Below are 24,754 nucleotides of genomic sequence, written 5' to 3' on the forward strand. Positions count from 1 at the left end.
GCTCCGCAGAAGCAGGAGACCCAGCCCAGCCCCTGCACTCCCCGCCCCCTGGCTCCGCCCCGCCCCGCCCCGCCCCGCCTCCGGACCTCAATGGCTGTGGCCGTAACAAACTCAACTTTCGCCCCGCCCCCGCCCCGCCCCCAGCCCAGCAAAGGCGGCGAGGACCAGATCCTCCCGGGAGGGGCGGGTGGACTATGGCCTGGAGGCGGAGACGAAAGAGAGATGGACGGGCAGCCCAGTCAATGAGCGCGCGCAGCCGCCCTAGCAACTGCGGCTCGCCAATGGCGGGGCGTGGCGGGCGTGGCGGGGCGGGGCTACGCGCTGTCAGCTGCGGGGGCCGCCGGCCCGCGGCGATCTGCGGACGGCGGGGCCAGCTCGGCGCCTTAGTGCCCGGCCGCCGCTTCTGCGCCGTCCCGCGGGCCGGGCATGGGCGCAGGCGTCGGCGGCGGCACGATGAGCACCCTGGGCAGCCCTGTCCGCGCTTACGACTTCCTTCTCAAGTTCTTGCTGGTGGGCGACAGCGACGTGGGCAAAGGCGAGATCCTGGCGAGCCTGCAGGATGGCGCGGCCGAGTCCCCGTACGGCCACCCGGCGGGTGAGCGCGGGGCCAGGACGGGGGAGCAGGGCCCAGGGAGCGCGCGGTGGGCCGGGGGAGTGCACGGGGGCCCGGGGAGCGCGCGGCAAGCTGGGGCGAGCGGGGCCCGGGGAGCGTGCGGCGGGCCCAGGGAGAGTACGGGGGGGCGGGAGAGCGCGCGGAGAGCTGGGGGTGGGGTGGGGGCGGGGCCTGGGAGCGCGTGGCGGGCCCGGGAGTGCAGGGGGGACCGGGGGAGCGCGCAGAGAACCAGGGAGCGCACCGGGAACCAGGGGAACGTGCAGCGGGCCCGGGAGCGCACGGGGAGACGCGGGAGCGCGCGGCGGGCCAGGGAGCGTTCGGGGGTCCGGGGGAGCGCGCGGCGGGCGAGAGAGCGCACGGGGGAGCGCGCGGCGGGCTGGGAGGAGAGGGGCTGGGGGAGCGCGCTGGGCCCGGGGAACGCGCGGCGGGCCAGAGAGTGCAGAGGGGGACCAGGGGAGCGCGCAAAGGGCCAGGGAGCGCACCGGGGACCAGGGGAGCACGCGGCGGGCCTGGGAGCGCACGGGAGACCGGGGGGGGGGGGGAGCGCACGGCGGGCGAGGTGGAGCCGGACCCAGGCACCAGAGTAGCGCGCCGAGGAGCTGGGGGTGCAGGGACTGGGAGAGGGGGTGGAGTGCGCGAAGGGCCACGGATCAAGGAGCGCGGGGCTCATGGCCCGCCTCTCTGCCTGAGTCGGGCGCGCGCTTCGCGGGAGTCCCCTGCTGCACCCCCAGTTCCGCACGTGGGGAACACAGCGCGTCCTCCATAGTCTCACCAAGATCTGCTTCCCCGCGGGAGCTAGCGGCTGGGCAGAGTGCTGGGGTAGATCTGACCCGGGATGATGGCGAGGCGGAGGAGAGCGGACGGACCACGCAGGTGGGGTTTGGGGAGGAGGTAGCCGGGCTGCTGTGAGTGGGCCCATCCGGGAGGCCACAAGCGCGTGCGACGCGTTTGGAAAGTATGCGTGGGGGTTAAGGAGCGGGCAGGAGGGAATGGAGCGTGGGATCCGAGCGCAGCGGGTGGAGGCTCCCAGGTGGTGGCTCTGCGCGTGGGTGAGATGGAAGGGGAAGGAGAGGGGAAGCAAGAGAACTAGTCTGGAGGCTTCTCCAAGGTTCCTGGTGTGTCCGAGGAGCTCCTCGGCCTGGCGAACACGCGCGGGAGGGCAAGAAACCCAAATGACCCTCGAGAATGCGGCGTGAGGGCGAGGAAGGGAAGCACCATTGAAGGTGAAGGAGTGTGGATTCCAGGTCGAGGGGAGCCAGAGGACTCAGAGCTTGAGGACAGTGGGCAGAGGGTCCCCAAAGTTTGAGGTTTGAGGGCCTCAGGCCCCAAGACGGAGTGGACATTAGGAGGGAAAGAAGGGCGGGGGAGAGGAGAGGAAAGTGAGGTGGGCAGAAAGCTGGGCCAGCAGGCCAGAGCAGAGTCAGGGTCTTCACCCAGGCTTGCTGTTCTGTTGGTGCAGGTCGGCGGCTGTGAAGGGCACCTGCCGGCGATCACCTTTTCACTGTCATGTCGGGGCTCCAGGCACACTTCCAACACAAACCTGGCTGCTCAGGGTCTTGCCCCTGTCTGTCTCCTGGGCTTGCTGTCGGGTTCTCCAGAAGCAGAGGAGGTCAGCCCAGGAAGTGGAGTCTTGACGTTCAAGTCAGCCTAGGTGTACTTTCTGCCCTGTCCAGGCAGCACAGACTTGAGAAGACAGTGCAGATGTGAAGTTCTGGGTCTGCAGGACCTCACTGGGAGATCAACTTGATTTGATGCAAGAGGGGCAGGAGGTGTAGGGCAAAGGTTGTGGTAGGATGCAAGGTGGGCTATGTGGGGATGAGGTGGCAGAGGGAGGGAACCTGTGGCTTCTGAGCAGGGACGTGAGCAGCTTAGGTGGAATGGCCTGGGACAGGTCTTTAAGATTGGAGGTGTGAGGGTGGGGGGGAAGTTGGGGAGAGTTTTGGGTTGGTTCTAGAGAACCAATGCCAAGAACCTGGGTTCTTCCTGAAGCCGCCAGTGTGAGAGTCACCCAGGAGATTTGTGAAAATGCAGATTCGGTCTCTGATTGCAGATCTGTGTTATCCAAGGTGATGCCATCAGCCATGTGAGATGTTTTAAATTTAAAGGAGTGAAAACGAGATACAATGAAAGGATCATATTAGCCACACTGAAAGGATCATATTAGCCACATTTCAAGTGTTCAACAGCAACGACACTTGGCTGGTGAGAGGTGTGGCAGAGCCCTGCTGGATGCACAGCTCTGGGGCTTGAGCTCCTGGAGGACAGCAGGTTTTATCTGTTTCTTGGGGGGGGAGGCAGGAGGGGGGGGGCGCGGGTGTCCTGGGGCCTGGGGCTCAGTGGGTGGAGGATTAAACATTGAACAAATGAATCACCGTGCTTTTAAAACTGTGTGCCTGGGGGAACAAGCTGTAGTTTTGAGTCCTTAGGGTAAGTGAGTGATGTGTGCAAATGGGAGGAATGTGGACAGAAAGTGTCCTGGTTGTTTGAACAGTGGCTTGGGGACACTCTGTTGCATGACTTTCTTTTTGTTACAATTGAACTGAGCACTTGTAAAAGCAACTAGTTAATGCTTTCTTCTAAAGGATTTCCCTCCACACAGAGGGAGGTTTTAGGTTAAAAAGACACTTTCCAGGGGATTGTAAGAAGTTGGAATCATTATCAGTATTATTATTATTAAAGACATGTTGTACTTTGCATCAGTGCTCCGAGCATCAAGCACCGGAAGGGGAGGGTGCTTCCAGCCTCCTGTTTCCATCACCACCACGACCACCCCCCCCACACTGCGCATGCACCCCGGTCGCTCTGACTTTGCCCCAGTTTCTGTAGTGGGGCTACAGTGGCTGTAGGCCCTCAATATCAGATGTTTACGTGGCTTCGGCGCTGACCACGAGCCTTTCCACCACCACTGTGTCTGTGACTTCTGTATTTTGTTGGCCCTCTGATTAGCTGCATTTCATTTCCAGCCATTTTCCAGGAAGGGCTCGTGAGCACTTCATGAGCGTTTTCATGTTTGAGAATGTCTGTGCATTGTCTTTATCTGTGAACAGGGTCTCAGTTAGGTTAGAGTGTATCCTCAGGCTCTACGTTCTTTCCCTCCACACTTTGTCCCCATGGTCCCACTGCACCCCTGAGCTCACTGGCTCTGAGCTGCCATGGAGCCTGAGGTCCGCTGGTCTCTCCTTGTGGGTGTTTGCCTTTTCTTCAGAGCTCCTCAGCTTCAGCAGACCTTGTCTCGAAGCCTAATGCTTGGTGTTGAACTTCCGGTACGGTGCGTACTCTTTGAATCTGCAGATCTTGTATTTAATTTCAGGGAAATTTATGTCCCTAAAGCATCTGTTGCATTGATTTGGCGTTTGTCAGGTTTCCTATTGCTGCTGTAGCCGCAAATTTAGTGCTTAAAACACAGATTTATTATCTGACAATTCTGGGGGGCCACAGTCTCCCTGGGATGAAATTGAGGTGTTGGTAGGGGTGTGTCCTTTCTGGAGGCGCCAGCCGTGAGTCTGTTGGCTTGCCTTATCCAGCTTCTAGAACCCTCCTGCACTCCCTGGCCCCAGGCCCCTTCCTCACCTTCGAAGCTGGCAACAGTAATGCTACCTGTCTCATGCTGCACCATCCAGCCTGACTCGGTCTCCCTCTTCTGCTTTTAGGAGCCCTTGTGATGGTGCTGGCCCTATATGTTAATCCAGAATAATCTCTGTATTTGAAGATCAGCCGATCAGCAGCCTTAACTCCCCTTTGCCATGTAACCTCTTGGAGTCACAGATTCTGCAGATTACAGTGTGGATACCCTTGGGGGCCGTTATGCTGCCTGTTGTACCCGTTATCCTTGTGTTGCGCTCCACATCCCTTCACTTCTCTCTGCCTGCTTCCATCTTTTTGTCGCTCTCTTCTGAATTTCTGTGGGCATCTCAAACCTTTCCAATGTGTTGGTAATTTTTATTTTAGTAAACTGTTTCTAGCTGTTTCTAGCTTTTTTATTAGTTTAGTAATGATGTTGTTTTGGTCTGCAATTTTTTTTCCTTACTTTTACAATTTTCATTTACAATTTTTTTTTTAAAGATTTTACTTTATTCGACAGAGATAGAGACAGCCAGTGAGAGAGGGAACACAAGCAGGGGGAGTGGGAGAGGAAGAAGCAGGCTCATAGCGGAGGAGCCTGACGTGGGGCTCGATCCCATAACGCCGGGATCACGCCCTGAGCCGGAGGCAGCCGCTTAACCGCTGTGCCACCCAGGCGCCCCTTCATTTACAATTTTTAAAAATCTCTTTAAATGGTGCCCTTGGGGGCAGAGACAGTTGGGCGTCTGACTCGGTTTCAGCTCAGGTCGTGATGTCAGGGTGGTGAGACGGAGCCCCGTGCTGGGCTCCACACTCAGTGGGGAGTCAGCTTGAGATTCTCTCTCCCTCTGCCTCTGCCCCTTCCGCTTGTGCTCTCTCTCTCTCCAATAAATAAATAAATCTTTTAAAATTTTCTTTAAATAATTTATTTCATTAAAAAAATCTCTTATTTTGCCGACTTAATGTTTTTGTTAAATTGTTCCATTGCATGAAGTAATTGGGATGAATGTCCTTCTGTTCCTTGGGTCATGCTTCATTTCAGGTTGGGTTCTTTGTCTCTTTTTCCTTTTATAACGTTTTGTTAAAGTGTGCTATGCATGTAGAATAGCTGAGGGGCCCACCTCCCACTTTGGGGCCTGCTGGCCCTGGAGCCTCCCTCAGATATGGAGGGTTGGTACCTCATTCGGCCTCTTCTCCCAGGTAGAAGTGCTGAGGAAAAGGCCTGGACAGCCCAGCTCATGTGGGGAGTGAAGTCGGGGCCACCGCTGAGGTCTTCCTCTCTGCTCGCTGGTGAGGGTCTCTCCCCTTAGCTCCAGCTGGTGGTGTTTCCGGCACCGCGTTCCCTTTCCTTCTCTGATTGCTGAGTTTCTACGTTGGGAGAGGGAAGTACAGGAAACGGACACTAAACTCTGCAATCTCTTGCCTCCCAACTTTTTTCCCAAAGAGACTCACTATTTCCTGATTACTTTCTCCTGGCTGCTTCTCCAGCTTCCCTTTGCCAGTAGGAAAATCCCATCTTTCTCTGTTTCACTTCTGCTGACAGCTAGTAATAATTCTATCCTCCCCCTTATTGAGAGTGTAGAGCAATCAAGTCATGAGATAGGTCATGTTATTGGGCCCAGAGAGGGTGAGTAACTCTCTCAAGATCACACAGCGTGAGTGAGAACGGGAGTGTGAATGGTGTGGCTCGCTCTGGGCCCCTCTGTGGCCCGTCTGGTTCAGAAAAGTCTCAGAGAAGTGGCTTTTCTTCCCTGTGAGGACAATCAAAGCGCTTTTACTTAGTGGCCTTGTCTTGGGGTTTTTTGCTTTTCTATTTGCCTTTGACAAATGTTCTGCCGGGAGAAGCATGCTCGCTCCCTGCTGCCGTCTATGGCGCTGCAGACCGTGGTGGATTTGCTGATTTTACAGCTACTCTGTGGTTTCCCTTGGCAACCCCTTCAAGATTCGAAACACGATTTATAAAGCCATCACTTTCAAGTTTGAACTGAGAGCCGAATCATATTTTATCCCTAGTTCTTTGCAGCGTAATTCCTTAAGAAGGAGATGGTCTTCTACTTCCTCACCTCCCATGGTACCACCAAAAGCATATGGGAAATTTCAATGTATTCATTTTTTAGATTATTCATAAATGCTTCCATGTATTTGACAATAATAAAACTGCCTTTGTGTCCGATTTTCTCCTTAAACCCAACCGTTCAGTCCTGCCTCCCTGCGGTGGGGACTGCCCCTTTCATCTAGCCTCTGACTCCAACCCAGGGTGACCCTGCTCTCGGGTGATGGGCAGGGAGGGGCTCCGATCCAGCCAGCCCAGGTTCCTGCTGTGCAGAGGGTCAGTTTCGGGCTGGAGACCCACCCAGCACCCCCTGCGTCCTGTCACTAGCTCTGGGTGCCGCAGTGGGGTAGGACGACAGCCGCGTGGTCCTGCCTTGGTCCTGCCGGTCACACCTGCTGACTCCTTGCTCAGGCCTTTTGGGGTGAAGAGAAGCAGCAAGGTGTGTCGGAAGCGATGGAGCCTACCACTCCCATCGCAGGCTGTGAGCTGATATCCCATTAAGATTTTTTCTTTCTTTTTTTTTTTTTTTTAAACACGTGAAGCTTTCTTCCTTGGCTTCTTCAGCTAAATTAGCCGCAAAGAAGGAATTGTGTCTATGTAAACAGTGAAAAGAACTGCAATGTCCGGGGAATTGGGCTTAAAAACTTCGTAGATGTCGATTTATCAGATTCACAAACAAAACCATGTAAAAGGCAGTCACCCCGTAGGCTAGCAGCTCCCTCCGAGCTCTCCAGGTTCGCCTTCCTCAGAAGGCTTTCGCTTTCCTCCTTGGAGGCCGCGACCAGCTTGGCCACGAGACCTGGCGCTCCCTCGGCCTCCCCTCCAGGTTGTTGGAGCAGCTCCGGCACCTCCTGAGGTTGGACCCGCTGTCTGCAGCACGCTGGTGGGAGAACTGCCGGCCCCCGCGTGGCCTGTGGCCAGAGACGCCGCACTTCGGGCTTCTGGAAGCGGGTCCCTGCCCCCTCGTTTGTAAACGTCTCAGTTCCAGAGGTACGGCCTGCCCCCACGTCTGTGAGGACCTGGAGGTCTCAGCCTGTGGGCGCAGTGCTCAGAGCCACCTTCTTCCCCTGGCTGCCGGCAGCGCCCCTCCTGCCAGCGCGCACTGTGCCTGCCGTCTGGCCGTTTCTTCAGGCTCGTGGTTGCTTTTTCCATCTTGTCCGCGGCCCACCGCCTGAGAGGAGCCGCACACCACACACGGTGTGAGACTTGTCAGTGACGGGTTTTAGAGGCTTTCAGACACCTCACAGGACCCAGGGTCTCTAGGTGTATTCACTCTGTGTCTATGTCATGTACTCTACACAGAGCACACACGCGTGAGCATGGTACACGTACACAAACACACGTGTGCATACGTACGGAGACGCGGGTGTGAGCTATTTGCGTTGCTCTGATTAAGGCACGAACTTTCTGAAGATGCTTATCAGTGAAGACGCAGACTCTTTTTTTCTTGGTTCTGTTAATGTACAGAGACTCGTCGAACACGGTGCCACTTGGGTCGCTCTTGAGATGGTTTTATTTGTGTCACACCTTATGCTTGCCCTTCGCAAACTTTCTAATCGGCGCCGGCCCCATGGCTGAGAGCTGGCCGTGTGGTCCGTGTCTCCCGAGTAGGCCTGCATTCCAGGAGCCGACCTCTGTTTAGCGGCGTGCGCGGTGTGGAATCGGGCAGCCCAGCACACGTCCGTCGCTCATGGGGAACTCACGTGGGGGCTGTGTTCAGAGACGCAGCTGGGGAGAGAGGGAGGCTTCCACGCTGCTGGAACCACAAGGTGGGAGATGAAGGCGGCTGTCCTGGGCACGTAGAGCAGCCTCGGCCAGCCACCTGTCACAGCACGGTCCAGCTTGGAGCTCAGCCTGGCCTGCCGGTCTCTCCATGGACATCTGAGTTTCCCGCCTGAAACCACCTGCTAACGGTCATCCCTGGGGAGATGGTCCCATAAAGCGGTGGCAGAGAGCCGCGAAGGTCGGCTCCACTGTCCTGGGGTCTCCTTGGCTGAACGTGAGCCTCAGGCTGCTTTTGGCTTATGTGGGCTGTGTATTCCCTCCTCTGGCAGCCAATAATTAATGAATTCCCTTCCCCAAATGGGACTCAGCCGAGTTTGCTTGTGGATTTGAACCATGTTGTGACTCATGACACAAACGGCATTTTATTTGGTTAAAGAAAAAAAGACGTTTACAGAGGCAGAATCGTAAGCATATGTATTAAATTCTAGTGGACCCCAATATAGAAGGCTGAAAGGTATTGTCTTAATGGGGAAAATAAATTGGTCAATGTGAAGAACATTAAATTATCTTTAGACTAAGAAAATTCGTTTGGGAGTAAAATCTATTTCTTCTAGTCTACAGTGATGTGCTCATTCTGAAAGGTAGACCATTGCCTCATGGGTTTAAATAGCATCATGCTGGTTTGGCGTCCGGGAGAGGCAAAGCCAGAGGCGTCAGACCTGGGATGCATCCTGTGAGGCTGGGCGTCTGCGCTCACTGTCCGTGAGCACTGGGTGGGACGCGCAGTGGGGACGCAGTGCGGGAACGCAGCTGGACGGCGCATCCATTCCCTGGGGTGTCTGTGACAAACAACCACAGACTAGGGGCCTAACAACAATGGGTGGGTTTATCCTCTCATGCCTCTGAAGGCCAGGGGTCTGAACTCGAGGTGTGGGCAGGGCCTCCCCCACCACCCAGACCCAAGGCTGCAGGGGAGAATCCTTCCTGGAATCTTCCAGCTGCTGGTGGTTGTCATTGTGGGCAGTTTGGACAAGGAAGGGAATAGACCTTGCAGTTGACCTCTGTCTCCCGAGGGGCCAAGCACCCTCTGCCTCTGCTCTTCCCCTGGCAGGTGGTGGTCAGCAGAGCGTGGGGACCAGCTGCAGATGACACAGGGTCTCTATCCTTCCCTCCCACACCGTCTTGAGTTCATCACACTGGGCCCAAAGGATGTGCCACTGGGTGGGGGGAAACCTGGGAGTGACCCAGGCCCTGCTGTGGTGTCTGAAAAATCACCCAGCCCTGGAGCTCAGGGCTCAGCTGGTCATGATGTTAGCCCCGGCTGGGCTGAGCCCACGCCGTACCTCCTGTCTGAGCAGGATAGCGGCATCTGCGCTGGCCCAGCTGAAGAGTGGTTGCCCTCTTCTCTCAGCCAGGAAACGGCTCAGAGGTGTCCAGCTTGGCGACCCACCTCAGGGCACCCACCTCTCCCGCGGGCTGTGGGGGTCTGGCTGAGCGTGAGCCCAGGAGGCAGCTCTGTGCCCAGCAGAGCCACGGGGCCTCCCCCAGCCTCCTTCCCAGAGAGGAGACCCCTGCTGCCGCCCACCAGGACGGCTGCCGCTTCTGTGGGCTTTTCAGGGAAGCCAGTGTGGTTGTTTTCCAGTTGTCCTGTGATGATAACTGCACAGCAGAGGGGCCCGCATCGGCCCAGCACCTCCCCAGCTGGCCCCCCACTTCCTCTCCCTCTGTGCATGGTGACATGCAGGCGCCCTCGCCCTCTGATGCTTAGCGCGTGAGACCAGGTATTTACCATAAACTGAGGCCCCTGGCATCTTTCAGATGAGTGGGGAAAATGACTCTGAGTTCCGGGTGCTTCACCCTGAGCCGTCTTTGGGAGCACAGACAGGCGAGCGGGCTTGCTGTGTGCCTTTGGGGCAGTCACTCGGCCGGGCACGGCCATGTCCGGTGCTGAGGGCATCTCCTTCCCCCACGATGTCATGTCACCTCAGCTTCTGCAACTGCACAGGTAGGAGGCTGAAGCAGGAGGCTCGGAGCTCCTCCTGAAGACACGTGCAGCCTCGGTGGGTGGGAACGTGCTAGAATACGTCCCGCTGGCTGACTGAGCGGACTGTCTGAGCAGAACGTCCCAGACAGGAGGTGTTGGGGGCCTCAGCCCACAGCGCCCCATGGGCCGGGGGGAGACCCTGGCTGAGGTGGGCTTTACAGAAACAGTGCCAGTAGCATCGAGAACCACGCACTTGAACATAGGAGATGCTGCCCCCATTTCCCTCCTGGAGGGTGGTGAGGATTTCCCAGCTGTGTCTCCCAGACAGCAGGCCTGTGCAAAGTAGGGTGAGAACGGGGAGGATGCCCCTCCTGGCCTGACCTGCCAGGCGCTGGCGGTGGTCTGAGTCCAGGTCCGGCAGTGCCCCAAGTTAAGGCCCCGAGGCACGGTGAGGGCAGCCCTGTGGTTTGAAACTGTTGGGACTCTGGAAAGAGGGGCTGTTGTCTGGCCACACCCAAATAATGGTTCAGAGATGATCTCGGCTACTCCCCGATCTCACTGGTGGTGGGGTGGTGTGCAGGGGTGCCGGGCCCCACGCTGTGAGAGCCCAGTGTCCCTGGATGCAGCCAGTCAGCACAGAGCACTGGGTGCCTGGGCCAAGGTAGCCGGTGGTGGTCCTTTTCCCGCCCGGCAGTGAGAAAGTTTAGCTCCCAAGGTGGGGAAAGAGAGGTTCAGGGCCGCTAGGAGTGGGAGCTGTGTGGACAAGCTGCGACAGCCAGGCCAGGAGGGGACTGGAGGCCCCCGGACTGTCCCTCACCTGGGAGCACCTGATTCCACCGCTTTGCTATAAAGAGAAAAATGAGGAGGGAGAAGCATTTGGGGAACGTACTTTTCCAAAAGGAGATATGCAGAGAGAGGACTGGTGTCAATGTCGGTACTGCCCGCTGTGTGACTGTGGTGAACACACTTCACACCCCTGCCTGGAACGTGACTTTGCTTTTAGAACCATTCAGAAGCTCAAGGGGCCCACCGAGGGGCCAGTGCTGGCTTTGGCCGTGGCTGCGGCGGGGCGCCCGCCCCGAGCCCTTCCCACCCCTTGGCTCTGCGAGGCACCCGCATCTCCCAGCAGACTGTCCCTCTGATCCGAAGAGCCAAGCACAGCCAGGTCTGGCAAGGACACATGTGTGTACGTCTTCTTTGGGGTGAAAATCATATAGTATAAAACGAACCGTTTTATTTTTATTGTATTTTTATTTTTTCAAGATTTTATTTTTAAGTAATGTCTACAACCAACGTGGGGCTCGAACTTACAACCCCGAGATCAAGAGTCACACGCTCTGCTGACTGAGCCGGCCAGGCGCCCCAAAATGAACCCCTCCTCCCGGCCTCTGGCAGTCGCTGGTCTGCTTTCTGATGTTTTCATTCAGCATTAGACACATTTCTCAAAAGTCAGCTACTCGAAGACGAACGTGTTTGTAAGTGGTATTTAGCCAGTATTTACACCAGAAGAGAAGTCTCCTGCGTGACGGCACACGGTTACGCCTGCTCGCTCACTGAAACAGAAATAAGCATGTGGTGCGTGAACTGAATTATTTATTCATCATGCGGAGCTGAAAGCGGAGCGAATGGCTTGGCATTTGACGCCTCCTTTTCTTTTTTTTTAAGAAGGCTAAAATTATCTCTCTTCTCTCTGTTATTCTGACTCACTCAATGAGCATTCATTCCTACAGGCTTTGTTCTAGAAGCTTTGGCGTGTTTTTATTTCATTTTGATGGACAGAGTGTTCGTTGAGTGAGCTGAGTGCAGCGGACGTGAATTACCCCTTTGATCGTCACCGCGACACTATAAGGTCAAATGGTGGGCTCTCGGGGGCTGAAATGCACGGTAGCCGGCAGCAGAGGCAGGGAAGAGGAGATGCACTAAATAAGGGAAGAGCAAACACCTAAGTAGGAGAGAAAAGGAAACATTGCAGGAATGAAAGAGAACAGCTCCGTAAGTAAGTTTGTGGGGAGAGGAGATCCTGACCAGGGAGCGAGGTGGTCTGGGGATTCTGTGGCAGGCACAGCTGCGTTAGACCCGGGCTTGGGGACAGAGTGAAGCTTTTGCTGAGGGGAGGCCACTACAGGCGGCCGGCATGCAGGCCGTAAGTAGCCGTGGCCAGTGCGTTCTTCCAGGTGGAAGGGGAGACTGAGGCACAGGAAATCGCTGCTTGTCAGGACTGGGATTTGACCCCAGGCCCCACAGAGCTCCTCCCTGTGGGGCCTTCACACTTGGGAACCTACGTGGCCCCGGTGGGTTTGACCCATCTCCACTCCCCCCTTCCCCACCTGGAGAAACCAAGACACATCACGTGGGGAAGCGGCGCCTTCTCAAGCTTTATCTCCCACCCCACCTGCTCGCCCCGGCTCGTCCCATCCTGAAGTCCCCACGCTAGGGGTGAGCGTGCAGGGCATGCGGCCAAGCAGTGGACCTGGAGAAGGTCGGGCGTCGGCACCCTGAAAGAGCGAGTGCGGCGGAGACCACAGTGTTGGTGTTCCCAGGGGTCAGGGGTCAGGGGTTAGCGTAGCTGAGGGACGGGTTGTTCCGCAGGGCTGTTCTCATGAGAACTATCGCCGCACAGTCGTTGAGTTCGGTTTGAGTCGTGATGGCTGATGAGTACATCATGGTGGTTGAGCCCTTACCGTTTACTGTTAGTGAGACTGAGACGCAGGTCATTGTACTTTGCTCTGAGAAGTTATAATATTCCATCATATATTTATATGGGCTGCTTAAAAAGGCCATCAGTAATGAATTCTTTTAAATTTATGAAAACTTATTTTTTATTGTGGACCTAAAAACTCAGTACGTGAGGACACTTGGAAAATCAGAGGAGCCAACCCAATTCAAACAGTGAGTTAATGTCCTAAAGGTTAAAAATGAAAAACCTCTCCAGCCTGTGGATGGTGAGAGCTCTCTTTTCTTGTCTGGGAACAGACATGCCAAAGCCCACGTTCCCTCTAGACTCAAAAATAAACTCCCAGGGGTACTTATTTGTTGCTTCACATAGATGGTATAAAACCTTCAGTGTTCCGAAGGAAAAATCAAACATTTCCAAAATTAACTTTGAAGTTGCCCTCTGTAAATGTTTTTATGTGTTTATATATGTTTAATTATATGTGCATATATTCTACTTACTTATTATGTGATTATACATCCTATGTATTATGTATGATATATTCTTTTTAATATGTGTATACATATTGTTATAGGCATATCTATTCTATTTTAGTGTGTGTGTGTCTCACGTCACATATGCCCAATGCTGAGCACTGCAAAAGGAAGAATATAGGCATTTGAAGTTGCCTTCCAGAGTTTCGTAAGGACTATGAAGAGGCTCTTGGTGGGTCACTTCAAAGAGTAATTTCACAGAGCCTGAAGGTACTGACCTAAGCAGTTTCCAGAATATCTATGCTCTGCCCTAAACCCTTGGGCAATATGCCCTCAGAATGCAAAGCAAATTTGTTGTCTCCTTCCCCCACGCATACTCTATGGCCCTCAACCTACTTTAAAGACCAGAGGTTTTATGAATATGGTGTTCTTTTTCTTGGGGCTTTCATGGGGGGGGGAGCTCAGTCTAAGCACTGGAGGTCCGTCCAGGGAGCTCAGCTAAACTACTTGGAAACAGCACCTCGTTAGCACCGCATTTGGGGACCTTGCTTTCTGAGCCTTGGGTGTGGGGTTTTATCTTTTGGTGGAGAGCTGCTAAGATTTCACACCCATTCCAGGACTTTCTCAGGGTGAGGCCCCCGTGTAGGGGCTCCTCTCTCTTCTCCTGTCTGCCCCCCAGGAGCACATTCCCCTTTAGATTCGTAACTCTTAATCCAGCTTTCCTTGTCAAGGTACGTAGTATGGCCTCATCCCAGAACGTCTTCAAGGCTGTCTTCTTGAGGTTTGCATGCTTTGAGACACATTCCTGAGTGGGTCTAAAAATGAAATAAATCAAGCACCACGAAGCCTGGTGGTGTGGTTTTACTAAGCGGTTTGGATTCTTGGGATCACAAATGGTGTTGCATCCGCTTTTTGGAAGGGAGTATTCGTGTCCTGCTTTCTCTGGTCACTTAATGGAAACTCTGTCTTTCACGGGCTCTCCCTCCCGGGGTCCAGCTGAGTGCATCCTCTCATCCACAGACCTGGCAGAAGCATTCTGGCCACTCACTCTGTGGACACAGGCTTCTCAAAGAAGTAGAAAATTGGTTTAAAAATGTTAATTGCTTTTTCTGATTTTTAGGGGGGAAAAATGCATGCTCGTTGAAGAAACTTAATATAGGGAAAGGTTGGGGTAAACAAAATAAACACAACCCAGAAATTTCCAGCTGCCACGTGGGGCTGGTCCTCACTGTCCCCCCCCCCACGCACATACACAGATACACGCGTGTATTTTTTTTACATCAGTGAGGTAATGCTTCGTATCTCGTTGTATATGAGACACATTTTACTTTACGTTCTTAGTGTGATAATTTGGGGAAATGATATCCGTGTTTTAGCCTGGGAGTCGAGCTCAGGTGGAACAGACCCAGGACTGGAGGTGGGGCAGGAGGAAGGGTCACAGAGATGAGGGGGCAAGACATGGGGCTGCACGGAGCTGCCTGCAGACTGGGGGCCTGATGTCCAAGTACGCGTCTCCTGGCTGCTGCCGCCCTCCCCTCAGATAGCAGGCAGCAGCTGCGGAAGCCTGGGCCTTGGGGCGGCCAGGGGACCCAGGCGGCTGGTGCCAAGTGAGGGGAGGAAGGTTGGAGGCCCTACAGAGTGAACATTGGGGCTGGTGGCCAGGGCCCGTGCAAATCCAGAGAGACCCAAATCAGCGTCCAGTCTGTCTACTTCAAAAACCGTGACTCTGCCCTGGTGAGAAGTCCTTTCTCTCCCCCAGGACAGTTCTCCTCTCGGGTGCTGTTTGCTTGAGGATAACTTTGAGGCCAGCAGCCCTTACGCTGCCCCCACCCCTTCCACAGGCATCGACTACAAGACTACCACCATCCTGCTAGACGGCCGGAGGGTGAAGCTGCAGCTCTGGTGAGTGGGGGCCCGCCCCGGGCTCCAGCAGGACATGCCAGCCCCAGGAAGAGAGGCTTTCCTGGCCCTGGGAGGGCACCAATACCGCCTCTGGGAGGAGCCCCCTCCAGCCCCAGCAGACCCAGGGCTGCCCCACAGGACGTGGAGATCTGCTTGTCTGGGCCACTGATGCGTCATCCATGGGGGGAGTGCTGGGGCCTTTGTGGGTCCCCGGGCGTCTGTCCAGAGCATGGCCTTCCTGAAACCCTTCTAGCTCCCCAGCACCAGGAGGGGCCCATGAGTGTGATAGGGACAGACCCGTGGCAGGTGTGGGAGGCTGGGAGCAAGAGGCCCTCCCCCGGGTCTGGACTGGGTCTCTTTCTCATGGCCCCACCTGGCAGCCCTGGCTCTGAGGTTCAGGTCACACCCCCCTGCCTCTGCCCTTCCCACTCCAGGTGGGGTTGGGGAGTGGGAGAATTGGTGTTTCCTGCTTTGACCACCCCCATGCAACTTGCCTGACTACTGTCTCCGGCCCCTCTGTCACCCCTTCTCCTGGGCCACCTGCATGGTCCTCTACTCTACCCAAACATGCCTAAGCCCCAAGCCACATGAGTCTCCTCTAACTGGAAGCCGGTCCTCCTGCCGGCCCCACCCGCCCCTTCCCAGGGCGGTCAGCAGGGAGCCTTTCTCCACAGTGTCCCCTTGGCACCCTGTCCCTTCCCATTGCCTGCCCCCCCCCCCCCGGATGTTTGAGGTTGTGGGTGAGGCCTGTGTCCTCCAGGCTGCCCACGGCTGAGGGTCAGCGAGGCTCAGGCAACCTGTTGTCCTCAGACTTCTGCCTGCTCCGCCTTGCAACCTGCACCCAGCCCTGAGGCCTGCAGGGTCCAGGGCTTATCTGGTCCTGGCTCCGTCCCTCCCTGAGACCATCCGAGGGTCCCGCTGTCCGCCCATGCTTGCCCCGGCCTCCTAAGGCTGCCCCACATCTCCCCTGAGCAGCATTCGGCATCTCTCCTGATGGCGTGTTTCGTCTGAGTGGCTCATCCTTGTGAATGCTGTCACGTGCCCACCCCCTCCGCGGCTCCCGCCACACCCCAGGCTTACCCACAGCACCCCACGTCCACGGAGTTCCCACTTCACGATAGCCACCAGTGTCCCATGAAAGCAGTGAGTCATGCCCCAGGGCTGCTCTGCTCCTGTGTCTCCTTGCCCACAAACTTCCTAGCCGCTTCCGCCTGCGGCAAAGCTGGAGCTCCGTAGCGGCTGACCTGGGACTTCTCCAACGATTTGCTCCTCAGCACCGAGGAGCTCCTGCCACGTCCTGGGCCACGGAAGGCACCTCCGGCCCTCCTGAACCCCAGGCCCTGCCCTCCCTCGTGGTGGCTCATCTAGGACTCAGAAGGCAGGGGCAGGTCACCACCTACAGGTGACGAGGAGAAAAGAGAGGATTGCGCCGCAGATTGTACTGAGGATGCGCCTAGACCCGCGGTCCCGCCCTCACCCGCAGGGATCACCTGGGGCTGTGGGCGTGTTCACTGCACTCTTGGATGTGTTTACAAAAGACGCTGGGCATCAGCGCCTGTCGGTCCTCAGAGGCACTGTCGGGAGAGCAGCTGTGGACTCCATCCCACGGGAATGTGCTTTTTCTTTATCCTGCTTTGTGGTGCTCGGAGCTCCATTCTGGTGGTTCCAGGTGTCCGCACCCCGGGTCCATTCCTCGTTTTGGTAAACTTAGGGATCTGCGGTGGGATGGCCACCGAGTGACAGTTGTCAGATGCGTTTGCTATGGCTCCCAAGTCCCAAACCCCGTTGTCAGGAAGCAGCAGTGATTTCTTCTCACTGGCCTCCAACATCTTTTCCAGGGATACATCCGGGCAGGGAAGATTTTGTACCATATTCCGCTCCTACTCTCGGGGCGCACAGGTAACATCCCCTGAGCCAGGAAGTCAAACCGACTGAGTAACAACGTTTGGAATGTTCTTTAACGGCTGCCTGGAGGACAAGGCAGTTAAGCTCATATGCATATTGATGCAAGAGGCTGAAAGTGTCAAGGAATGTTTGGTGCCTCGCAAGCCTTCCTCAGCATCAGGGGTGTGCGTGTGCGTGGCTGCACGCATGTGTCATGTCTGCATGCACGTGGGCCTGTGAGCTGTGTGTGCACACGTGTGTCTGCGTGTGTCTGTGCATACATATGCATGCAGCGGGGCTGTGTGTGCACCTGTGTTCACGTGACCGAGTGTGTGTGTCTCTGCATGTTCAGGAGAGCACTCTGTCCAGGTGGGCGGGCCCTGCTCCTAGGAAGAGGGTGATCCCTCCAGTCCCTCCACATCCCGTGTCCCTAGAGCGGCTGGTGGGTGTGGGGGACTGAGCGCTCGTCCCCAACTCACCTTGACATTTGAGGGTTTAGTAACGAGCTCATGAAATATCATTAGAAATACTCATTTAACTACTACATTTGGTAGATAAATAAAAATAATATGTTTTCTGTTAAAATAAGTAAAATGATCATTTAGCTGGTTGTGAGTCTGTGACGGAGTAGCCTGCACACTGACCAAAGCGGTCCAGGGCTGTGCCCGCCTCTGTCCGGTAAGGTAAGCCTGGTGCCTCTCCCCAGGGGGTGATCCTGGTCTATGACATCGCAAACCGCTGGTCCTTTGATGGCATCGACAGGTGGATTAAGGAGATAGACGAGGTATGACATGGTGTGCCAGGCACCGTCCACGTGGGTGTGTGGGGGTGTCGGGCACGTGGGCCAGGACACAGGCTTCGGCAGCACAGAGGCTGTGTCACCTCCCAGAACGGGACTGGGGCCCTAACCTGGAGACCCACCCAGTCCCGGGGGTTGGGGCCACGCACCACCTGCTGTGTGGAGTGGGTTGGCAGGTGGTGTTTGGGCCGCCAGACTGCCAGTGTAGACACGGAGGGGTCAGAACCACACTCGGGTTCCTGCAGGCTGCTGAAATGCATGGCCGTAAACAGCAGGAATTCATGCTCTCACGGTTTGGAGCCCAGAAGTCCAAAATCTAGCGTCGGCAGCGTCGGCTCCTTCCAAAGGCCGGAGAGGAGGACCCTTCCCGCCTCCTCCAGCATCTGGCGGCTGCCGGCGGTCCTTGGCCTGTAGACCCATCACTCTAGTCCCTGCCTCTGCCGGCATGTGGCTTTTCCCCTGTGTCCTCTCCTCTTCTTACAGGGACACCAGTGACTGGATTTAGGGCCCACCCCAGTGACCTCATCTTAACTAATTACATTCTGCAAAGGTCCTATTTCCAATAAGGACACATTCTGAGGTTCTGGGTGGGCACGAACTTGGGGAGGATGCCATTTACCCCATGTACCAAAGGTGCCAGCAACCACAAGAGCTCGCCCAAGTAACCCCCTTGCCTCTCTGTCACCCGTCAGCACGCCCCTGGTGTCCCTAAAATCCTGGTGGGAAACCGCCTGCACCTGGCCTTCAAGCGGCAGGTGCCCACGGAGCAGGCGCAGGCCTACGCGGAGCGCCTGGGTGTCACCTTCTTCGAGGTCAGCCCTCTGTGCAACTTCAACATCACCGAGTCCTTCACGGAGCTGGCCAGGACCGTGCTGCTGCGGCACGGGATGGACCGGCTCTGGAGGCCGAGCAAGGGTAGGCACCCGTGCGGCCGTCCTACTGCCCCCAGCCCTGTCCGCCTCCCGGGACCCGCCTCCAGCCGCCACGTCCATCCTCAGAGTCAGTGCATTCAGTCTGAGAGGAATCACTAGTAACCAACCGTGTGTCGAAGGTTCACGAGGGGCGTTTCTGAGGGCTGTGCTGGACAAGGGGAGGCACGTGAGCACAGGCGTGTGCAGTGAGGAGGGGGCACCTCCCCGCGCAGAGCAGGACGCCCCGAGGGCCGGCTGGCCGGGTTTTACCCCTGGTTTGGGGAAGAGCGTATCGTGTCAGGAATGATTCACCCTCAGCTCGTTTGGTTTGAGGGGGAACTGGAGAACAGAAGCACATCGAGCGTTGTTGGCGCCCCATACCCTGAAGTCGGAACTCCATCCAGACCCCTCGGTGTTAATCCGCCCAGAGACCTGTGTCCCCTGGTTTCGTCTGCGGGGTTGGGCCTTCGTCACGGGTTACCCCTCGGGAGCCTGGCAGCGTATGACTGTCGCGAGACGAAGGGCGAGATCGACAGTCACTGAGTCGGGCAGCACAGGGCTGCTGGAGGGAAACTGGGTTCTTCTCAGTTAGGGATTCTCCGCCTCAGCACCGCTGTCAGCTTGGGCAGGGTTGTCGGCTCGCGGGCGGGGGCGTTCGGGTGTTGTGCCCTCTGCCCCCCAGCTGCAGAAACCACAAGTGTCCCCGGGGAGTCAGAACCACCCCCAGCTGAGAGCCACTGTGCAGAGAGAGCTCTTCGCTGGGACCCCCACCCCCGCCCCGGGCCTGACCTCTTCAGGGGCTGGGGCGGCGATGAGGCTGCACCAGGAGTGCCCCCCCATCAGGTCCCCAAGGGCCCCACCCCGGGGAGCCTGACTCGCATGAGGAACGGTGTTGGTGAGGCCGAAGCATTCCTTCTCAGGCGCATTCTTGAGCATGTCCCTATAGAGCTGGACACACGTGCTTCCGATGTCAGCGGTGCGGTTGGGGAGGTCACCCCTGACACCCTTGGTCTCTCGCCCCAAACCGAGGTCAGGCGACTCCTGCAGGAGGACCTCACTGGCCACCGTCTCCCCTCCAGGTCTGCCCCCCTCTTGGGCCCGGAGGGAAAGACGGCAGGGGTCTCCAGTCCAAGGTGACGAAAGCAGGGTGGCCCGTCTCCGGCCCTGCCCGGGGCCCCACGTGGGCACAGTGGCTGGAGTGCTCAGCCCAAGTCCTGGGGAAGGAAGGCGGGGAGGCGAGCGGGCTGCCCTGTGGTCAGCAGCTGGACAACGTGAACTAAATGCGGTTTCCTTTCCTTCCCCAAGTGCTGAGCCTGCAGGACCTGTGCTGCCGGGCGGTGGTGTCCTGCACGCCCGTGCACCTGGTGGACAAGCTCCCGCTGCCCATGGCCTTGAGGGGCCACCTCAAATCGTTCTCCATGGCCAGTGGCCTGAACGCCAGGATGATGCACGGCCGCTCCTACTCGCTCACCGCCAGCTCCACCCACAAGAGGAGTGGCCTCCGCAAAGTGAAGGCCCCCCGCCCGCCCCAGAGCCCGCCCAGGCGCTGCCCCAGGAACAGCTGTAAAGTGTCCTGAGGAAGGCGCCAGAGCACGGACGCCGGCCCCTCGGGGAGCCGCTGCGCCATCACACGCGGACGGGCGCGGAGGCTGGTCCAGGCCCAGGAAAGCACCTGCCGATCCCCTCGGGGAGATCTCTCGTGCCCCAGCCGCTCCAGAGAAAGCACAGCCTGATGACGTTCCTCTGTGGATGTGCATGAAGCTGTTGTTTTCAGCGTGGGTTTGTCCGGGGGGTCGGCACTGCTCACCCCTCGGGACGTGACATTCTGGATGATTGCACGCCTTTTCCCAACACGACTGCCTTTGTAAGAGCCGCGACACGCGTGAGGAGTGCGTCCTGGGGACTCTGGGAGCAACCGGAGAGAGAAATTAGTCTTCGACCTCCCAAGAGGGCCTTTTTGTAAACCTCTTCACATCAAAGTGCGGGGAACCGGAGATTAGGCAGGGCGGGTCTGACACGGATTTCATAACGTTTTTGCTATGTTATTACCATGTTTGGGATTAATAAGTGATTTATATGCATATTTTTCTGTAAATCTACATTTTTTTGTACAAGATGTTCCACAAGGTATGAAGCAAAGGGAAGAAAATGCCAAAGATATCTCTAGTTGTGCCGAACGGCCACAACATAGTCACAGCAGATCCAGATCCGCAAGGAAATTATCGTCCGGGAATGAAGTGGACACTGTTACTGAAGACAATGTTTCTCGACAATAAAATGTATACTTGTTTCTTGGTAGGACTGGTGGCTGGTTCTTTCTGATTCTGTGTATTCACATAGCCCTTTATTTCATTTGCTCCACCGCCTGTCCTGAACCACGGCATCCGCTGATAAAGATTCCCTTCCCTGGAAAGAAAGGCAGAGGCAGAAAGTGGGAAATGTCAAGGAGAGGCCCTGTAACATGCGCCTGTCCAGGAAAAACAGCAGACAGGGCTCCCGACTCCCCCTGCAGCACTCACAGCTCTGTCAGGCACCCCAGACAGACAGACAGACAGACAGACAGACGAGGCCCTTATCACTGATCCCAGGTGCGCAGAAAAGGCTCCAGGCAGGGTCTCACCCTCCTGCTGTCGCTGCTTGACATCTCTCTGCAGCAGCTCGTGGTTACAAAGAGGAACTTTTTAAAAACGACTAGCAACGAGAGAACACCCAGTTCTCAGTTTCCGTTGATGATTTACAGATTTTTAGAAATTTAAGGGACCCGAGAATTGGAAGCAACATCTCTACTGAGAGATGAACAACTGAGGGCCAGAGAAGAGAAATGAGGCTGGCCACTGCTGGCCACTGAAGGCCTAGGGGCAGGCTCGAGGTCGTCCAGCCCCCTGAGCATGACGGGGACAAATGTCCACAGGGGAGCAGCCTAGGGGACTGCAGGTAAACCCTGAAGGGACAGTGCCTCCCAGGGGCTGCCAGCCTGGGAGGATGTCCTGCTGGGGCCACAGCACCTTCTTTCTGCCCAGCAGTGGATGAAGAGACAAGGATTGACCCACTGACAATGAGCATAGAGGCAGCCAGGGTGCCCAGGATGGATGTCATCTGACATGCTGTGACCGATGCAGGGCCGGCCCAGCTGGGGCATCTCTTTCCCACGTGGGTGACCAGGAGGGATGTAAGGAGAGGTCCAAGTTGAAGGAAGCCCCTGCGGTGACCCCTTCTCCCCTCTGAAGAACATGCTTCTGGAGAACTGAAGCTGCATGTCCCCCAGGTCGAGGACAGTGGTGGGGCACTGGAACGTGTCCCCTGGTGGCAAGGTCACACCAGACCCAACAGGTCTCTTTTCCCTTCCATTCAGTTCCACCTTCAGCTGAAGGACTCCTTAAGGCTACCACTCATGTTCTAGAAGGGATATAGCCTCTGTGACCTGGAGCTCTTCCCAGATGTTTCCAGAACACACAGGCTCCCGGGGGACAAAGGATGCCTGGAGCCACCAGAGGCCAGCAGAGGCGGGAAGGAGCCCCCAGGGCCCGCCCACAGCTGGATCTCAGACCAGGGCCGTGAGAGAGAAAGTCTCCGCTGTGCTGAGCACCCCCAGTGTGGGGCAATTCATTATGCTGGCCCCAGGACCCTCCACAACAAGAAATTACACTTCACAGGAGAAAGCACTTTAGCAAATCAGAGTGGCATTCCTATGAAAGAGAAACAAACCGAAATATGGAACATATTACGAAATAAAGCATGCACGTTTTGGTGGTGAATATACTGAAAATACAATCAAATGTAAACTGAACCCTAGAAGAGCTGCTCTCACACGTTGTCTCTTCCATGGCCCTCCCACTGGCAAAGCCCACCCAAAGTGTAAACAGGAGTGCCCAGTTATGCCCCAAATGTTTGTAATTCTCTTTTTAAGCATCTAGATTCAAAATGTATTATGTACAATTCTGTCTTCAATTGCCCTGTACTGCAATGCAGAATAATCTCCTGGACTGAAAACCCACAACTTTGATGAGCAACTATCTAGGCAAATGTTCAATCTGGAAAAAAGGGTCAATTACAGGCTCCCTCACGTTGGTCTGCCAAGGAGTCAGAGTGCAGCGGCCGCCCTTTGCTGGAGACTCACCTCATTAAAGCAAGTGCTAGGGAACAGGGGAAGCGTGGCAGCTGCTGCGGATCAGGCCGGATGCAGGAGTCCCCGCCCGGAGAACAGGCTCCTAGCCGGGGGAGGGGGCACCTGGTGCTCGCCCTGTTCGCTCCCAGCGATGCTCAAGCTCTCTGGTCTTACTTTCCCCCCGGGGCCCCCGCCTCTTCTGTGAGTGTTCTCACTGTGCTGAGCTATCGAAGGCTGTTGGCCAAACAGGGGAATTGGATGAGGTGGGCAGAGTCTCAGCGCGCGGTGGCTGAGGGCAGACGAGTCAGTGTAGGTAATGGGGTGGCTTCATGTAAGCAGGCTGGCAAGTGCGCAAGGAAGTTCCCTACCCTGGCATGAGGGCCTGGTGCTCCCTGACCAGAGGCTGAGCTGTGTCCTGGGCTGGCAGTATTTCCACCCTTGTTTGAAAACCCTTAATAACCCATAATAGACACACACACACCTCGCGGAGTACCCCGTCCCCAGTGGAGACCCTCCTTGGCTCACAGGGACACGCAGGGTATTCTGAGGCTCTGTGATGCATTTCTCTCTGAGACCTGTGTTTTTTTTTTTTTTTAAAGATTTTATTTATTTGACAGAGATAGAGACAGCCAGCGAGAGAGAGAACACAAGCAGGGGGAGTGGGAGAGGAAGAAGCAGGCTCACAGCGGAGGAGCCTGATGTGGGGCTTGATCCCATAACACGGGGATCATGCCCTGAGCCAAAGGCAGACGCTTAACCGCTGTGCCACCCAGGCGCCCCTGAGGCCTGTGTTCTTAACACACTAGATGTAATTTTCCTCTTACAAATACAAAGTTGGGGTTTAATAGGGAACACACATAACGCCCATGCCCTCCATCCCTGGCCCAAACTCCAGTCTGCGCCCCGGAGATAAGAACGTGCCCCCTCCCACCAAGGAGAGGGGGTCAGTGAGGAGCCTGGCACTCATTTCAAGCCACTTCTCCCATCTTCTGCCTAAAGAAATGTGAGCTACCAATGGGCTGTGGTGGTTTCCTAGGGCTGCCAGAAATAGATGGCTCCAACAAAGAACACCCATGTCCTCACCGTCTGGGGGCTCGGCGGAGGGGGGGGGTCCTCCCTGGCCTCTTCCAGCACCTGGTGGTGACCGCAGTTGTCAGCACGAGCTGGCTTGCGGCTACATGGTGCCAATGTCACCCTTCCCATCAAGTGGCCTTCCCTTCTGTCTTCTCCCCTTCTCTTCTCTACCCATCATAGATTTAAGGCCCGCCCTAAATCCAGGGTGATCTCATCTTGGGATCCTTAATCACACCTGCAAAGATTCTCCAAATAGGGTCACAGTCACAGGTTCTGGGTGAGCATGTCTCGGGGGGTCACCATTCAACCCATTCCTGAGGGTGGTACAGCTTTGAGCTTCTGGGGTTAAGGTAGAGTGGCTGTGGCGAGGAGCCCCCCAGCAGCACCCCAGCCTACTTCCTTCTGTCACAGAAAGGCCTGGAGTGAGACAGGCATTGTAGGAGGCCCCAGACCAAAGGAAGGGCTGAGTCTCTCCCTTCCCAGAGTGTCCGCTTTGGTGACCACAGGTGCCGTGTGCAGAGGTAACCACCAGACGGCTGTGGCAAGGCTCTCCAGCAGCAGGGTTCTTTCTGAGTCCGTGGGCTGCAGTGAAGAGCCCCAGGTCTGGGAGTCTGTGATTAGATCCTGGCCCCTGTCACAAACCACAGGCCACCAGCCTGAGATACCCTCACATACTGAAATCGAGTTACTCGACTCCTCCAGCATGGGCAAAATCAGACCCCAGAGCCCCAGCACAGAAAGTTTGCCACCTTGTAGGGTAGGTCAGCAGCCCAAGGGTGCACATGGGAGGAGGGGCAGGAACGGGTGCTGCCTGGACCGTGGGTGTCCAGGTGCAAGGGGAAAATAGGTCAGGGGACAGTGAGGGAGAGACCAGAGGGTTGTCTGAGTAGGGGACCCTAGGGCCACCACTCTTGTCTCCATGGCCACACATGTTGCAGTAGGACCACAGCCCAGCTGCTCTGTGCCAGAAAGTCTAGACTTTATTCCTTGAGGGGA

The 24,754-nt window shown here is 56.3% G+C and overlaps 1 protein-coding gene across 2 annotated transcripts; it reads left to right on the forward strand.

Moving 5' to 3' along the window:
* The first annotated feature begins 344 nt into the window (after positions 1 to 344).
* On the forward strand, positions 345 to 20,877 carry RAB40B (RAB40B, member RAS oncogene family). 2 transcript variants are annotated; one of them, XM_026483800.4, is made up of 7 exons: positions 345 to 595; positions 14,925 to 14,985; positions 16,824 to 16,884; positions 17,576 to 17,653; positions 18,361 to 18,583; positions 19,659 to 19,712; positions 19,885 to 20,877. In XM_026483800.4, exons 1-7 carry the CDS (start codon positions 427 to 429, stop codon positions 20,154 to 20,156), a joined length of 918 nt encoding a protein of 305 aa, XP_026339585.1. In that variant the 5' UTR covers positions 345 to 426; the 3' UTR covers positions 20,157 to 20,877. The 2 variants fall into 2 exon arrangements, with proteins under 2 accessions (XP_026339585.1, XP_026339586.1); XM_026483801.4 differs by lacking the exon at positions 19,659 to 19,712.
* Positions 20,878 to 24,754: the final 3,877 nt, after the last annotated feature.

This window comes from Ursus arctos, unplaced genomic scaffold, assembly GCF_023065955.2.
Source record: "Ursus arctos isolate Adak ecotype North America unplaced genomic scaffold, UrsArc2.0 scaffold_24, whole genome shotgun sequence".
Taxonomy (NCBI): Eukaryota; Metazoa; Chordata; class Mammalia; order Carnivora; family Ursidae; genus Ursus; species Ursus arctos.

Bases quoted from the DNA above. Each gene is read 5' to 3' on its own strand.
- RAB40B (XM_026483800.4), top strand. From the start codon at position 427: ATGGGCGCAGGCGTCGGCGGCGGCACGATGAGCACCCTGGGCAGCCCT. The intron at 596-14,924 runs GTGAGCGCGGGG...CCCCTTCCACAG, and splicing joins CCCGTACGGCCACCCGGCGG to GCATCGACTACAAGACTACC. The intron at 16,885-17,575 runs GTAACATCCCCT...GCCTCTCCCCAG, and splicing joins CCTACTCTCGGGGCGCACAG to GGGGTGATCCTGGTCTATGA.